Genomic DNA, 16279 nt, shown 5'->3' with positions numbered 1-16279 from the left:
GAAATTCAGGCTGTCATAGTCCTGGAGATAAAACCCCAAACCTAAATATTGGCAAAAGGTCTGAACTTCAGGATGTGCAGTTGTTTAAAGCAGCCTTCAGTGCACACAGCTGTGCCCAGATGGGGCTGCTTGCTTCCCACTCTCTTCCCAGCAGCTTCCCGAGCCGTTTACTAAAGGATTTTGTTTTTTCCTCCTGTTACTTCAGTGCCTTTAGACTGAGAGTAAAGAAGGGGCGGCTGCAGTTCCAGAGCTTTGCATTCCTGGCTGAGCCGTGCTTGTGTTTGCATGCAGAGCCATCGCCTCCCCTCCAACTATTTTAATCATTTCAAAAGGGTGGGTCAGCAGGCATTTGGCAGCGGCTCCTTTTCTATAGCTGAGGTGGAGTCAGCCAATGACCTGCAAGGCTGGAAAATTTTGCAGGGCAGTTCCAGTGGCCGGCCGTGCGGGGCTGTGCCATTTGAATTTCAGCACAGCCGCTCGCTCCCTGCGCTCCCCATTCCTGGCGGCTCTCCCAGCGCGGAGTTTAGCCGAGGCTCGGGCTCAGTTTTCCCTGCTCTCTCCCTGCAGTGACAGCTTCACCGGGTGAGCCAGGACTCCCGAGCCACCATGGAGGACACCACCTTGCAAATCATCGAGCCACCCACTGTTTCTGAGACCTCGGAGGAGCAAGCGCCCGAGGAGCCCATCAAACCAGACCAGATCAACGGCGTGATGGTGCTGACCCTTCTGGACAAGATCATCGGAGCCGTGGATCAGATCCAGCTGACCCAAACACAGCTGGAGGAGAGACAGCAGGAGATGGATAGCGCAGTGACCAGCATCCAGGGAGAGCTGACCAAGCTGACCAAGGCACACACCACCACCAGCAACACCGTCAACAAAATGCTGGAGAAGGTGCGCAAGGTGAGCGTCAACGTGAAAACGGTGAGGCAGAACCTGGAGAAGCAAGCCGGGCAGATCAAGAAGCTGGAGGCCAACGAAGCGGAGCTCCTGAAACGTAGGAACTTCAAAGTCATGATCTATCAGGTAAGGAACTGTTTCATGATGTCTCTACATCCTGTTAGTGGGTGTTTTCTTTACTAAGGGTCCTGTCACGCTGCATGTTCGGCCCAGCCCTCTCCCAAACTGCCCAGATTGTCGGGCAGTCCAAGCTGAGGCGGGTTCCCCGTCACTCTCATTTGTGGTTTAACATTTTCTGCGTTTGACAAAGTTTGACAGAGTTGTCCCATTTGACAGGAATTTTAATGCAGGTAGGGATCAATCGTGTGTTCCCGGCCCTGAGAACTCACTGCAATGGGCCAAAAGTATCAAAATAACCTGATTTAACTGCTTAGCTCAACGAAGAGCAATAGTGCTCTGGGATCTAGAAGGGGGTATTGGAAATCCATTCCCAACGTGCCTTCTACCAAGAGATGCCATGTGTATGGCTACGTGGAGACCGATAATATTTCAAATTTGTGACATGCATCTGGTAACAAGTGATAGTAACCCCAGACTCAGGGTTAATCTGTCCACCCAGGGCAGATAGAGCTGTCAGAGAAAATCCAGCCCAGCCCCCTGAGTTTGGCATTGCTTGGCTGGCCTTTGCTGAGGGTTTGTACAATTCCCATCTTCTTTCTTCTGCATCCTGCAAGCCTTGAACCTGCTTGTTGTTTGGTCTCAATAACAGCTTTGGTTTGCTTGATGTTCACCCCCTGCACTAAGAGTTGGAGTTTTCACTCAACATTAAACAGGAGGGAGAGAGGAACATGATTCTGTCAGGTTTCCTGCCTGGAGTTAGATTTCTGCATCACAGCAAACTCTTCTATTGGGCCGGGGGAGAAAAGTGAGTGAAACAGTTAATGCTAGAGCTGAATGCTCTGGGTTAATAATAGCCAGCGCTAGGAACAAATGGAGAAGCTTCGAGTGCTGATCATGGGAAGAGAGAGAAGAAAAGCAGAATAAAAGGGAGAATGGTCCTTTCTGTGAGGTTTGAGGGCGAGTGGCTCATGACAGGCTCAGGGGTCAGACACGTACCTGTGGGACTTCTTGGTTCAGGGCTTGAGCATTTGTTGTTTTATCATGACTGAAAGGCTGAAAGCCTGTTCAGATCATACAGGAAACACAACCAATTATAGCCAGATATATTGTGTGTGGATTTATTACAAGCTCTTTGTATCAATCTATCCATGGAAAAATAAAATAGAAGCAACGACCACTGCAAAATGAGAGGAGTGGAGGGAATTGTTTAAACATAACATTCCATGTCAGTTACGGAAATAGGTAGGAAGTTGGCAGGGTTCAAGGTCCTTGGGAAGCATCCCAAACATCTGCAGGTTAGTGTTTCATGAACAGTTTGTGTTGGTTTGCCGTGGCTTATTGATATTGAGCAGAGTTTCTTTTCTAATATGAAAAAGCAATCCTGTTTCTAAAGGCTTGGGGCCTGTCCCTGCTGCTGTGGTGAGGACAGAGCAGCCTCAGAAAGAGTCTTTTGGCCAGGGGCTGTGCCAGGGGCTTGAGGAATCATGGAGCTATTAGGGGAAGAAATTATTTGGGATTTGGAATGATTTCCCAGCATGGAATTTAGTGTGATTTGAATGTCACAAAGCACAAGTAAGGAGTTTTCCAGGGTTTGCACCATGTGAAATGGATCTGTTTGTGCCCTCATGGACATGCTGGCACTTCCTTGGGAATGGAGCAGACCTGGCACGGAAGGAAAGCATGGGATCCACCCTGGGGGTAACTGAGCAATTCACTGTGCTTCCCTAACCTCTACAGTTAAAACCAAATAATTACAAAATAACTCCCATCTAATTGGGTCTCTCACTTCTCAGACCCCCACCTACCCAAGTGTCTGTTGGTTACTGGTCATGTCATTAATTCTGCAGTGCCGAGTGCATTGTCACTGCTCTCTGACTCAGGGAAAGCTGCTTTCCGAAGCTAGGGGTGACTCCTGTGTGTTTCCAGTTGCTGTGGCAAAAAGTCCAAAGATTTATTAGTCATTTCTTTTGGAGAGCAAGAGATAAACTCATCCTTAGAGATGTAAAAATTCCATAATTTTTTACAGCAGCATGGCTGGTTTTGGGTGAGAGATCCGAGCAGAGCAAGAGTCCTGCTCTAATAGGATTCAATATTGCACAGTTCTGTAGTTGGATGAAATAAAAGAGGTAAAGATAAATGAGCTCTTTGCTGGTTCTTGATGTTTTTGATTCTTTGATTATTCTCTCAGCATTGAGTCCTGAGGTTTCAGCCCTTGTGGAGGGATTGTTTCAGGAGTGCAAATAAGATCTTCTGTAGCTCGGAGGGAAGTCAGACTGCCTGTGAGAATTGTGTTTTGCTTGCTGTAGATTAGGAGGAGATGAAAACCAAATTTTTATCAGGGAAAGCCTGACCTGTGGCATTATCCTGAGCACATTTGTTGAAGCAGTTTCAAAATCTGGGGGAGAAAGTGCAGGGCTGGATATTGCTCCCATGTCCTGGCTGACGGGAGGTACTGAGCAGAATTTACAGGCATCACTCTCAGTCCCGTCCACGCTTGTGTTTTCTCACTTGCTTACCCTCTTTGAGCTGATTTTGCCAGGAGCTGGTCTGATTTCTCTGAGTTAAGAGTTTTTGTGTAGACTTAATATAGGAAATTAGATCAATTCTTTAGAATAAAACGAAAACAACCATACCCCTCCAAATTGCCCCACCTTTCTCATTTGAAAACTTGCTGAGCCAAGCAGAGGTGACAGCTTTAACAGGCTACTGTGTACATAGATGTTCAGTGCAGAATTTACCTTCCTAAAAAGTCTGATGTCAGTGAGTGCCTGCACTGCTCAACAGCCCCTGGGAGCAGAGCTCAGAGCTTCCTTTGTGCCTCTGTCCCAGGCTCCTGTCTTTCAGAGAAGTCAGGACACCAAAAAATTCCGTGAGAGTGGTTGCTAATAAAAACAAACTAAAGTGACTTCATCCCAAATCTCCTGGTTTTAGGATCCTCAACATGGGGCTGGTTACTGCAGTTCATGGTTAAATAATGGATGTCCTGTGCAAGCAGCTACTGCTCTGAAACCAGACTTTGTGAGAGCTGGAGAGCAGCACGTGGCAGTTTATGTAAGCTTGGCATTTTCCTCCAAACTGTTTTTGACAATTAAACTTATTTCTGCAAATGCCAGAGGCTGATTTTGTTACAGCTGGACAAACCCTGCAGCACTCGGCACGCACAGGCAGTATTGAATTTCTAAAGTGTGCCGGTCCTTTATTTTGAGGCTTGTGTGGGCTGAGCTCGGGGAGCTCTGGGGATGTGCAGTGTTGTTGTTGGGAAGAGCAGCTTTGTCTGAGGGGTGTGAGTGTGTGCCCCCCACACTGTCCTCTTGGGAGGCTCCCTTGGGGCTCATCTGCTCTTCAGGGGGCTCTGGTGGCTGCTCTGAGCTGTGTGAGATGTGAGTTTCCGTGGGAAGGGCTGTGCTGTTGGGAGAGCAGGGTGGGACCTGGATCCCAGCCATGCAGTGTTGGGTGGGTAGGGCTGGGCAGGGAAATATAAATAGCCCAGCCTGGCTTTGTGCTGGTGTGGGCCTTATAGGGATGGGAGACTGTACATGGAGAGAAGGAGGGGAAGATTTCAAATCCACACATTGGTGTGACAGATTCAGGGGCCAGACCTGAACTGCCTCAGTTTTGGGTCTGTGCTCCTCAAAAAGAGTGTGGAAAAAGACATGAGCTCAGGGAGCTGAGGAGAAGAACAGGGCAGGGACCCCAGGGCATACAAACCCACTGCCCCCAGGCTACAGCCTTTCTCCGTTGCCCAAACAGAATGGCAGCTGCCCTGAGCTATGGTTTTGTTTCAAATTAATCATTCAGAAACTCATTCATGATGAGTGGAGCATTGACAAGAGCCAGGAAGATCCACAGCCCTGAGGGACAGCCCGGGTGGGTGACGTGCCTGCAGTTCTGTGTTGCCTGCCCAGCTGCCAGCATTAAAAAGTAAACAGGAATTTCCAGAGCAATTTGGGGGACAGCACTGGGATAGGCACAGCACCAGGTACCCACAGGGTGCTTTTTCTGCAAGACCAGCTGGCTCCACGTGGCTGAGAGCTCTCTGTGCTGGAACATCCATCCCTCTTCCCAGTGGGTCACAGCAGGGATTTGCATTGCAGCAGTCACTGTATTTATTTTCTGATAATACTTTAAAATAAAAAGCAGGTTTCACTTTGCAAATCCAGTCTAAAGCAGCTCCTATCAGTGCTGCCTCCATTGCAGGGGAACCATATAAACATCCTGATGTACAAAAATCTTGCATATTCTCTGCATATCATGGAACTATAAGAGTTTCAATATAATAATTCAAAGGTGACTGAGCCTTTAAAAAAGTCAGGATGTTAATAGCTCTGACTCTTAGGATTTCTTTTAGTGCAGATTACCAGTCTACCAGTAGACTCTGGAGCATGGATTTCTCTGTTGCAGTCTAGTATCAACTGCATTAATATTTCATTGCTCAGCTATTATTTATAAGCAGTTGGTGCCAGAACTGTTTGCTTTGCTAAAATCCTTTCACCATTATAGTTCCAGGCTGAGCAGTGCAGCCACAAATTGTCTCAGAGCAAAGGGCCAGAAGCTGCCCAACTATTGGGATAGGGTTAGATTGGATGAGTAGTGGCTCATGAGAACAAACCCAAGGTAATATCCCTCCTATCACAAATTTCTCCCTCAGGCCTCTTATGTGCACAACCCAGAGGGCACAGCAATGACTTATAAACTATTCAGCAACTGGCTTAGCCCTCTTTTATCCCATTTGGGATTGTCCTCTTGATTCTGCAAGATCTCCTACAATATACCTGAAGTATTGTGGGTCCAGCTGTGAGATAGACAAAGAGCAGAAACAAAATGTGCAGTATCAGTAAAGGAAAATAAAATATTTAGAATAAAAAGTCTCAGGATGTTTAGTCTCCAGCTTTATGTGAGGATGCAGATGTCAGTGTCTGCAAAGGATCTGTAATACAAACCCCATCTTTGCTGCTTTGCTGTTCAGAAGCAGCTCCAGAGTCATCAATCAGCTCAGACAGATTTATCCGGGAGGAGTAGACCTGAGAGCAAAGCCAGTGGAACAAACTGACTGATAATGGTATCAAAAAATTTTAATGCTGTCAGAGGGGAAAAAAAGCTCCTTTACACTCTCAATCTATTTACTTCTCTGTTTCCTACAGCTCTCCCTCTCTTCTGACTCATTAAAGGCAAAAGCATTTTTCCAAGCACAGCCTCCTCCTCTCCCCACCCTCCCTCCCTTCCTTTGCACCAGCTCTGGTGTCTGTCCCAAGTGCCTGTTTCACAGCTCATGAGGCCGCTCCAGCTTTTCAGACACAGCTTCCAGGACACAGGGTAACTGGATGTGCCTGATAGAAAGAAGTGCCAGGCAGATTGCACAACACCCAGAATTACAGAGACTGGGAGGACTCTGCTAGGCAGGGAGATGCTACTAGAGAATGAATTATTTACCCCTTCAACATTTACCTAATTCCAACCTGATTTGCTTTCTCCCCTCATATTTTAGATTTTTTTTACCTCAGCAGTATTCCTTGGTGACTTCTTACTGCGGGACTCAGAAGTCTCATCTCTAAGGCTTGAGGTTTCTCTTTTCATGAACCTCTTGGCACTGTTGGACACAAACTTGGTCCAACCCTTGGAACCCAGAGTCAAGGCCATGCCTGCCTTTGCTGTGTCACTGGGTGCAGAGATCTGGGAGCTGCTGGGAATTATCTGGCGCTGCTTTAGGGTAAGGTCAGTACGTGACAAAACCAGCGGATAGAGTTCTGGAGTTGCACCCGCCTGTTTCAATCTCTGCAGCCTCTGCACTTCAATCAATAAACACAGGGCTTTAAAAGCACCACCTTTTTTTTTTAATGATCTTACACTTACAAACAAACTCTGAGTTCAGCTATACCACAGCAAAGGGAGACATGTCCCCAACAGGTGACACTGAAGCCCTGTGATTGTGAGCAGAGTCTGGCCCTGTGGCAGTGTCAGTGCCTGAACCCACAGAAGGGATCCTGTGTCTCCTGGGACCTTCTGCATCAGAGACAGACACTCTTCCATCTCACAGATCTTTGCTGACTGTTTTCTGTCAAATTCTTCTTCCTGGCTTCTCCCTTGACTAAAACATGCCCCTGTGCCTTTTCTCTCTGCCTGTTCTGATGGTAACCCGGATCACTGTTGTTCTCAATCAGATTCCTGGAAGGAACAGGTAAGTGTTTCCATTGTGCTTCCTTTCCCCGGCCATTGAAATGCAGTTTTCCTCATCTTAGCCCGAGAAGATGCCACGGGTATGCCTTGAGTCTTCGCCAGGGACTGCCCTCTGAGCCCAGCCCGTGGAGACAGGCCCAGGGCAGCAGAAGACACAGAAGGAGGCAGCAGTTTAGGGCCTCGTCAGCGGCACTCCCCGAAGATCTCTGAACCTCTTCTGAAGCTGCTGATTCTGAGCTGCTGATTCTGAGCCTTTGCTTCTCGCCTGCTTGGGGCTGCCTGGGGCTCTCAGACCTCCAAGGCTGATCCTGCTGCTGACTAATGTGCTTGCTGCATGAGCGTGGGTGTGAGGAGCTGGGATTTTCCCTCAGGAGGAGCTGCTGTGTGGCTTGCATGAAAAAGGGCAAGTAGCCAGGGGCAGTTTGGCTCTGCTGTGACTGGGCAAATCCCACCTGCTCTTTGAGCTGCCATTTCTCTCTGTGAAACGCAGCCCTGGAACACCCACCTCCTCAGCTTCTTGTGAGCGTTAGTTTGTGACTGTGATATGGTTTGAAGTTGTTGTTTTAAACAGGTAATACAGGCAGAGAGCACAAACTGTGACATAAACTTCCAATGTTTCAGGCAGTCCCTGCAGCATCTCCCATTTCTCTCTGGCCACAGCCCCATCGTTGCTTGCTCAGAGTCAGGTCCTCCACACACTGGAGTGGTGACTTACACTGATGTTCATATAACATTTAGTCCACAGAGGCCACAGTGGCCTGTTGCCTTCCTGTCATTGTGCAGCTACTGGATAAAACACCCCAAGCTCCAGCTGCCCTTTGGGGGTCACCCAGCAGCGTGTGCAGCACTGTCCAGTGGGAATGGACAGGAATATTCCAAGAGCCAGGTGAGGGTGAACCAAGTCTAGAAATTGTGGTCTCTGCTCAAAGCTGCCAGGGAAAACTTCTCCTTTTCAAGGAGAATGTCAGATGTAAGAAAAGCCTCTTCTTTTTTTGTGACCTAGTAAAATAAAAAATCTAGCAAACTAGCAATTTCAGTCTCACAGAAAAAGGTCTGTTCCACCAAGGCACTGGAGAGGAAAGCACAGCCCCCTCTGTGCAGGGTATCTGGACACTCCTGAGCCCGGCTATGTTCAGGGTGCTTCTCAGGCATGCTGTTATTACTCAGGAATAGCTAATCCTCCTTCCCATGACACTGCTGGAAGGTCAGCACAAAACAGTGTCCTCTGAGGCCTGGCACAGCAGAGCAGTTATCATGGAAACGGGAACAGAACTTGTTCTCTGGCACAGTTTGACCTGACCTGGAGGGCTGTTTGCTGCCCAAGCTCCTCCTAATCCTCCCTCAGCCTCCCTGAGGCCAGGGCCAGGCTGTGCTGCCCAGGGTGGGTGCAGGAGAGGCTACAGCTCACAGAGTGTTGGGATCAGCCTGATTTGGTCATAGTAGAGCCCAGAAATGTGAGCTGGTCGTTTTCTGCATGTTACTGCTGCAAACATCAACCAAACTCTGTTTGTGCTGTTTCAGTTGTGTAAAAATAATGGAGTGAAATGAATTGCAGATGTGATTTGCATGTGCATGTGAGAACCTTCCATTAAACCTTCCAACTGGAGAGCAGAGTGGCTGGGAGTGCTGGGACTCAGTTCCTTACACACTGACTGGGAATGCAGCTCAGCTCTGTGTCTCCTTGGCCTTTTATACGCCAGGGGAAGTGTTTACGTGTGTTGTAGCAACCAGGCTGGTGTCCATGGCCGTGGGCTGCGGGTGACTCACTGCCAGGGAACTCGAAAACAATGTCAGATAAAAGCCCACTCTGAGGAGACTGCTGAGGATCCAACAGCTTTTGAAGTAGGAGGACACAGCAGCTGGCAGCCAGCTGCCCTTGGGGCTGGCTGTGGGCACTGGGGCCCCTCTGGGTGCCCACAAAATCCACAGATGGACCGGCCCAGTGCCAGGGAGCTTCCCAAAGCACAGCTCATCTTGGGAGCTCTGTGCTGCAGGGGTAATGCAGGCTGCCTGTCCCTGTCCCTGTCCTGCTGCTGGGTGCAGCTCTGCACTGTACATGGAGTTTGCTGCTGCTGGTAACAAAATCTTCTGAAAAATGTTGTTTACTCGCTGTCCTTGTGCCAGTTGGATGCAAGCAGAGAGGACAGAACTGGTTTGCCTCTGCTGATTGGGAGCCAGGTTTTGAACACCCCAACAGGCAGGGATGCCAAGACCCAGGATTTTGGACTCGCCCACTTCAGGATCAGTGTTTTCTAAGTAAAAATAGAATGCCTGGTGTTAAAAATGTGGCTCAACTGGATGAGTCATGAGTAAAATGAAGTGCAGAGAGCATAGTGCCTTGCTCAGATGGAGCAAGGATTTGTGCAGCAGCCAGCCATGGGCCTGGGATGGTTCTTGATTGTTTCAGTCACGTCCCATTATGCTCCATGCCTGTGTCTGCAGGCATGTCCTGCCCAAAACAGGCAGTTCCCCTTCCCCTTTCCCACTGGAGAAACCTCCTGGGCAGGGAGGAGGGGACTCTTGGTGGCTTTTGGACAGTTCCTGGGTGCAGGGGGGAGGTACATGCAGGGTATGCTCAGCAGAACGTGCTGGTCCCCATTAAGATGTGCCAGAGCTGTGGATGTTCTCACACCAGCTGTGCTGTGCCTGAACCCACAGGAATGCTCCCTGAATGCAGGCGAGCTTGGACTCTGGGGACTGTCCCTTAGCACACTACCAGTGGTCCCCCAGCTGGTATCTACTGGTCAGATCAGCAATCAGTGAGGAAGAGGTGGGCTGAGGGTGGGAAATGTAGGAATTATGCCTAGGGGAGAGAGAGAGAGACCAGGAGTAGGACATGAAGGGTTTCATGTCAAACACAGCTGGAGAAAAGCTCTTGGAAGCAGTCCCAAGGGGGGAGGCTGGGATCCTCACGTATGTGAAGGGCTGTGCTCCCTCTGTGCCTCTGGGTCTGATCCGTGAGGTGCCTCCTGACAGAGACAACAGCAGGGCTGTGAGCACTGCCAGGCTGGGGTTGGGCTGTGGGGACGGAGCAGGGCTGGCAGAGTGGGAGCAGTGAGAGAGCAGCCCGTGGGATCACAGAGCTGGGCAGCTGCTGCTCTTCGGATGAAGTGCAGGATTAGGGAGCTGCAGGCACCCCAAGAGGGGTTGTTGTTTGGATACTGTGCCATTTATCCAAAGCTGCTGCTGGCCATGTCTTTGTGGCTGTGAGGGAAGAGCTGCAGGATGCTGCTGAGGCTGGATGGGAGCATTGCTGGCACAGCCCATCCCATCACATCAGAAAATTCAGTCAAGAGCTGGATATACTGGTGTAGCACAAGGAAAGGTGAGGAAAGCTTGTTGTTTATGTGACAGACTTGGAGATTTGAGGTGGTGTTTCTTTCTGCAAACACATATTCTGGAGCTCGCAAGGGGCTGATAGGATCAGGGTTTGCAGGATATGGCCCCTTTCCAGGGACAGCTGTGCCAGGCAAGAGGGGGATGCCTTTGTTCTGGCTCATTGTGTTGCCTCAGAGGGAAGGAAGTGGCTGGAGTTCCTGATGTTCTGCTGGCTGGGCAGGGTCCCTGGAATTTTCTGGGATTGCTCTGGCAGGTGTTGTTGTGGAGAACAGGATCCCTGCCTTCCCCCTGATGTGGGTTTGCCCTGAACTGACCTGGCCCTCTGGAGAATGTATGTATTGTTTTCTGCTGAAGTGGCTCATCAAATGAAGAAAACACATGTTGGCCACTTCACCTTAATCTCCACAAAGTATATGAGAACTGACCTGTGATCTGGAGGGTGAAGAGCTTCACCCAGCACAGTTCTCTGCTCAGAAGAAAACCCAGAATGAAAGCTCTGCTCCAGCAGGCACTGTGCTTTCACCGCAGACACCGCAGCCCGTGCCATCCCCACTGAGCCCAGTGCTCCATGAAGCTGGCTTTCCACTGCTCACAAAAGCTTCTCCAGATGCCCTTGTGCTTCCAAAACTTCAGCTGGCCCAAGGACCAGTACCTGTGCTTGGGGAAAAAATGAGAAAGCAGCTGAGAGCATCCGGATTTCAGGCAGGTGAAGCTGAGCTGGAGTCACGTATTCAATGAGTTGTGTCACTTCTCCAGGGGTGGAAGGGAAGGCAGGGCTGGGAACAGCACAGAGGGCTGGAGACAGCACCCCTGTCTGCAGGGAGGGCATCTCCTCCAGCCCCTGTCCAAGAGCTCAGGCCAGAGCCACAGAGTGGCAGTGACCTTGGTGAGGCAGGGCAGTGCGTGCAGTGGGACAGTGCTCAGGGTGAGGGTGTGCACACACGCCATCCCTTCCGGCTCTGAGCAGGGACCGGGATGTTCTGTCCCACAACAGCACCAGGAACAGCCTTCCTCATGCCTGAGGGAATGACTATCCCCCGTCCTGGCTCTTGGCACCTGTGCAGCTCCTTCGTGCACGGCTGCAGCGGAGCAGTGGCAGCTGCTGTGACACGCAGAGCATGGGAGGTGCCACAGCAAAGTCACCCTGGGCACATCCCCAAGCCAGGGGCAGGCAAATCACTGCTGGTGTTCCAGGGTTTGCCATGTACTTCAAGCACTTGGGGTACACCAGGGGCTGCCCCTTGATTTCCAGTACAGGACTGGCATCCCATCCTTGCTCTGTTCTGCTGCTGCCTGCCCCAGGGCTCAGAATGGCACCTGGCTGTCCTGCTGCCCAGGCTCTTCTCCAAACCTCAGCCCAGCAGCTCAGCATGCTGAGTGCTCGTTCCACACATTGCCCTTTGGCTGCTGCTGGATTCCTGACAGGCTGGTCCTGGCAGCTCCCATCTCTCCCACCCAGCTCTGTAGATTAAAACTGCTTGGGCAATAAATTTCTGAGCGTGAGCTGCAGCCCTGCAGCTGTGAGGCTCTGTACAGTGATGGGCTATTTCCAGCCTGTCCTGGGAACAGAGAGGTGAATCACTGCAGCAGGGACGCATGCTATGTGCTGCTCAGATGAAAACCAATCCCACTCCAGACCTGTGCCCCTCTCCCAGGCACATGCTTGTCCTCTGCCACTGGGATCAGGAACTTGGCTGGCTCAGGCTCGTGGAGAAGCTGAATGAATCCAGCCCTGTCCCAAGTAGAGCTGTGTCTTCTTGCAGACCAGACTGTGTGAGTTTGGACCACTGTCTCCACTATCTCCAGATATGGACTTGGGCAAATTCTCTAACTTATTCCCCAGTGGAGAAATAGGAAAACAAGGCAGCCTGCTGCATCCCAAGAGATGTCCCAGCCCCACATCTGGATCCTGAGGCCTTGGGAAAGTCTGAGTGCAGCCTGGGGGCAGCCAGGACAGAGTGTGCACGCTGGTGCTGTGGCCAGACTCTCAGCTCTGGCTGTGCCTCTGCAGTCCTGTGCTGTGCTCAGGGCCACAGCTGGACCTGCCCAGGCTGGAGACCTGAAGACCACTGTCCTGGTAGTCCACATGTCCCTGGAGTGAGGAGCTGCGACGGCCAGGTCCAGGATAAAGATGAAACTGGAAGGCACAGGACTGTGACACAGACAGAGGAAGAAGGGAAAAGGCTCCAATTTCAGTGCTAGGCTGCCTTTTCCGTACTTCTGACATCACAGATGAGTTTGGAGCCAGCCTAGGGTGAGCAGAGCTGGTGTCTGAGTCCTGGTAAGGGAGAGTCCTAAGCAGATCCTCTTCACAACGACTTATCAGCTGCAGTAAGGGAGGATGAGCCCAGGCCTGAGGTACCTGGGTGTGTTTAGCTGGGTGGAGGCCGATGTCTCTGTGGTGCCGTGGGAGGGAGGACGGGCTGGTTCCGGGGTTGTTGGTGTCTGTGTGTCTCACTGGCTCCGCTCTGTGTCTTGCAGGATGAAGTGAAGCTCCCATCTAAACTGAGCATCAGCAAGTCCCTAAAGGAAGGTGAAAAGCTGGAGAAGGAAGGTGAGGGTGAGGAGGTCCCTGTGGGTGAGGACCATGCGGAGGAGGACCACATCCAGCTCTCCTCGGATGAGGAGGTGGAGATTGAGGAGATTATTGAAGAGTCACGGGCAGAACGCATCAAAAGGAGCGGCATGAAAAGGGTGGATGACTTTAAGAAGGCATTCTCAAAGGAGAAGATGGAAAAGACTAAGCTAAAGACCAAGGAAAATCTGGAGAAGACCCGCCACAACTTGGAGAAGACCCGCCACAACCTGGAGAAGAGGATGAACAAACTGGGCACTAAAATTGTGACTAACGAAAGGAGGGAGAAGATGAAGAGCTCTCGGGACAAACTGAGGAAGTCTTTCACCCCTGACCACACCATCTATGCCAGGTCCAAGACAGCCGTCTACAAAGTGCCACCCTTCACTTTCCATGTCAAGAAAATCAGAGAGGGTGAGGTGGAGGTGAAAGCCACAGAGCTGGTAGAGGTTGGTGGAGAGGAAGGAGAAAATTCAGATCTGATGCGTGGAGAGAGCCCCGACACGCACACCCTGCTGGAGATCACGGAGGAGACTGATGCGGTACTGGTGGACAAGAGTGACAGCGAGTAGGATGGGCTGCAGAGCACAAGGGTTGTGGATGACAGCTGAACACAGTATCACTCACATTTCGAGCTCTCCCTGCCCTAGAGCCCCAGGGAAGTGTACACAATGCATCCTTCTTACCCTGCAGAGCTGATGCCGATCCCCTGCCTGCTTGTACAAGGTGTATTTTATATTTTAGTTTTAACACATAAACATTAGGAACACGGAACTGTTTTTCTTACACTACTAAATCACCCTCGGAGACCATTCCTGCTGCAGCCTTCTTGCCTCACACCTGAAGATGTGCTTTGAGTGACAGGGCCCTGACCCAGCTGGAGAGTGCTGATCCCAAGAAGCTGTACAGCTGAAAGTTCAAGAGTCCTCCATAAGAAAAACCTGGTGTCAAGAAAGCTTCCTGCAAGTAGCCCACCAGCCCACACCACCTGGCCCCCTACGCCAGGTTATGCAGCCACTCCACAGGCAAGAAGACTCCCAGCACCCAAACCGGCTGCTCCTTCGGGGGACCAGAGGAACTGGGATGCAGCCGGTGCACAGGAGGGAAGAGCTGAGCAAATCCTGTTGTTGGGTAGCACATGGCAAAGCTCAGCTGGCCTGGGGCAGGTGGGGCTGCTCCTCTCTGCCCTCCCAAGGACTGGGTGACCTTTGCATGAAGCCACCCTGCAGCTGGGCCTGAGGGGTGTCACACAGCTGGGGCTCACTGCTACTCCCCGCTGTGCCCCAGGGCCGTGGCAGGAACAGCACAAGCTGCAGGGTTCCCACACGGGTCAGGGATCTGCCAGAGAGCCACGAGGAGTTCCAGGGGCAGGGAGCAGCATGGAGGTGGGCTGCTGGATCTGCTCCCTCCACGCCCACAGAGGTGGTGGCAGCAGGCAGTGGGGTCCACGCTTGCTGCCCTGGGAGAAGAGGACACCCAGGCAGCAGTGCTGGAGCAGCTGCCTCAGCTAGGGACTTGTTTCCAGAGGGATATGGGATGCACTGCTGCCATGTGAGTCTCTAGACCATCAGAAAAAGGCCTTGACACCTGCCCAGCACTGGACCTTGTGCATTTCTGAGCATCTGCTTTCTGCAGGGGTCCTGGCACAGCTCACGCCCATGCCCACAGTCCTGAGCTTTCCTCCCTGTGTCCTGCTTTCTGCAGCTTCACTCCATGCCCTGAGTGAGGCAGCATGAAGGCAGCACATGGTGCCTTGGGGGCTCTGCCTGGCTCAGCCCAGCTTGGCTCTTACATATTCAGCCCCCGCTGCAAGCCCCAGCCTTGCATTCCCCATCCTCCTCCCACAGCACGAGGCTGCTGCTGTTCACATAACCCAATATGTAAACTTGCTTTACCTTTAAGAATTACTTTCCTTCAAACAGTGCTGTCCCATCCTCGGGGTCCTGCCACAGCTTCCCTCCCCACAGAAGGTGTGACCGGTCGGTTCCGTGTGCCGGCTGCAGGCAGCCCTGAGACACCGGTGGCCCCGAGGCTCCCGGTGTGGGGAGGCACTGGGCACCAGCTCATGGCTGCTGGTGCTTCCCAGCCCTGTGTGAGCCTGCAGCTCACCTGCCCTCACAGAATCTCCTGCGGGCCCACAGGCAGTTTTCACGCAGGTTTTCTCTGAGCTGCAGGGCCGGGACAGCAGGGCCAGGGCGGCAGAAAGCCCCCGGCTGATCCTCGCCTGTCCCTGGCTGTGCCCAGGCAGCAGCGCAGCAATAAAGTCTCTTTTGTAAACCACCAGAGTGCGGCCTGTCCGTGTCACCGGGCACTGGGGAGGGGCTTCCACACAGGAGCTGATGCCCACAGCCCTGCTGCGGGGGCTGACAGAGCCCCAGGATCCACCCCCACAGCCCCACAAGGATCTGTCCCCAGAGCCCCACAGGGGCTGATCCCCACAGCCCTACTGCGGGGGCTGACAGTCAGAGCCCCACAGGGATTCATCCCCACAGCCCCACAGGGATCCGGCCCCATAGGGATCTGTCCCCACAGCCCCACAGGTATCCGGCCACATAGGGATCCATCCCCACAGCCCCACAGGGATCCGGCCCCACAGGGATCCATCCCCACAGCCCCACAGGGGTCCGTCCCCAGAGCCCCATAGGGATCCATCCCGAGCCTCACAGGGATCCATCCCCACAGCCCTACAGGGACTGATCCCCACAGCCCTGCTGTGTTCGGCTAACACTCTGAGCCCCACAGGGATCCATCCCCAGAGCTTCAAGGGGATTGATCCCCACTGACCTACAGGGATGATCCCCACAATCCTATAGCATCAATCCCCACAGTCCTATGGGATCAATCCCCATAGCCCTAGGCGCTGATCCCCATAATCCTATAGGATTGATCCCCACAGTCCTATAGGTTCAATCCCCACAGCCTCACAGGGATCCATCCCCAGACCTTCGAGGGGATTGATCCCCACAGCCCTGCAAGGATGATCCCCACAGTTCTATAGAATCCATTCCCACAGCCCTGGAAGGATGATCCTTCTCCACAGCCCCACAGACACCGAGCCCCACAGTCCCACAGGATCGATCCCCACAGTCCTAGAGGCTGATCCCCCCCCCCGTCCTCTAGGATCGATCCCCACAGTCCTACAGGACCAATCCTCACAGCCCTGCAAGTATG

The 16279-nt window shown here is 52.0% G+C and overlaps 1 protein-coding gene across 1 annotated transcript; it reads left to right on the top strand.

The window, feature by feature from the left end:
• Positions 1-401: 401 nt before the first annotated feature.
• CAVIN1 (caveolae associated protein 1) lies at positions 402-15388 on the top strand. The gene is made up of 2 exons (XM_009096495.4): positions 402-1026; positions 13015-15388. Exons 1-2 carry the CDS (start codon positions 607-609, stop codon positions 13678-13680), a joined length of 1086 nt encoding a protein of 361 aa, XP_009094743.2. The 5' UTR covers positions 402-606; the 3' UTR covers positions 13681-15388.
• Positions 15389-16279: the final 891 nt, after the last annotated feature.

Source organism: Serinus canaria, chromosome 27 (genome assembly GCF_022539315.1).
Source record: "Serinus canaria isolate serCan28SL12 chromosome 27, serCan2020, whole genome shotgun sequence".
Lineage (NCBI taxonomy): Eukaryota > Metazoa > Chordata > Aves > Passeriformes > Fringillidae > Serinus > Serinus canaria.
This window is presented reverse-complemented; position numbering and strand designations above follow the sequence as displayed.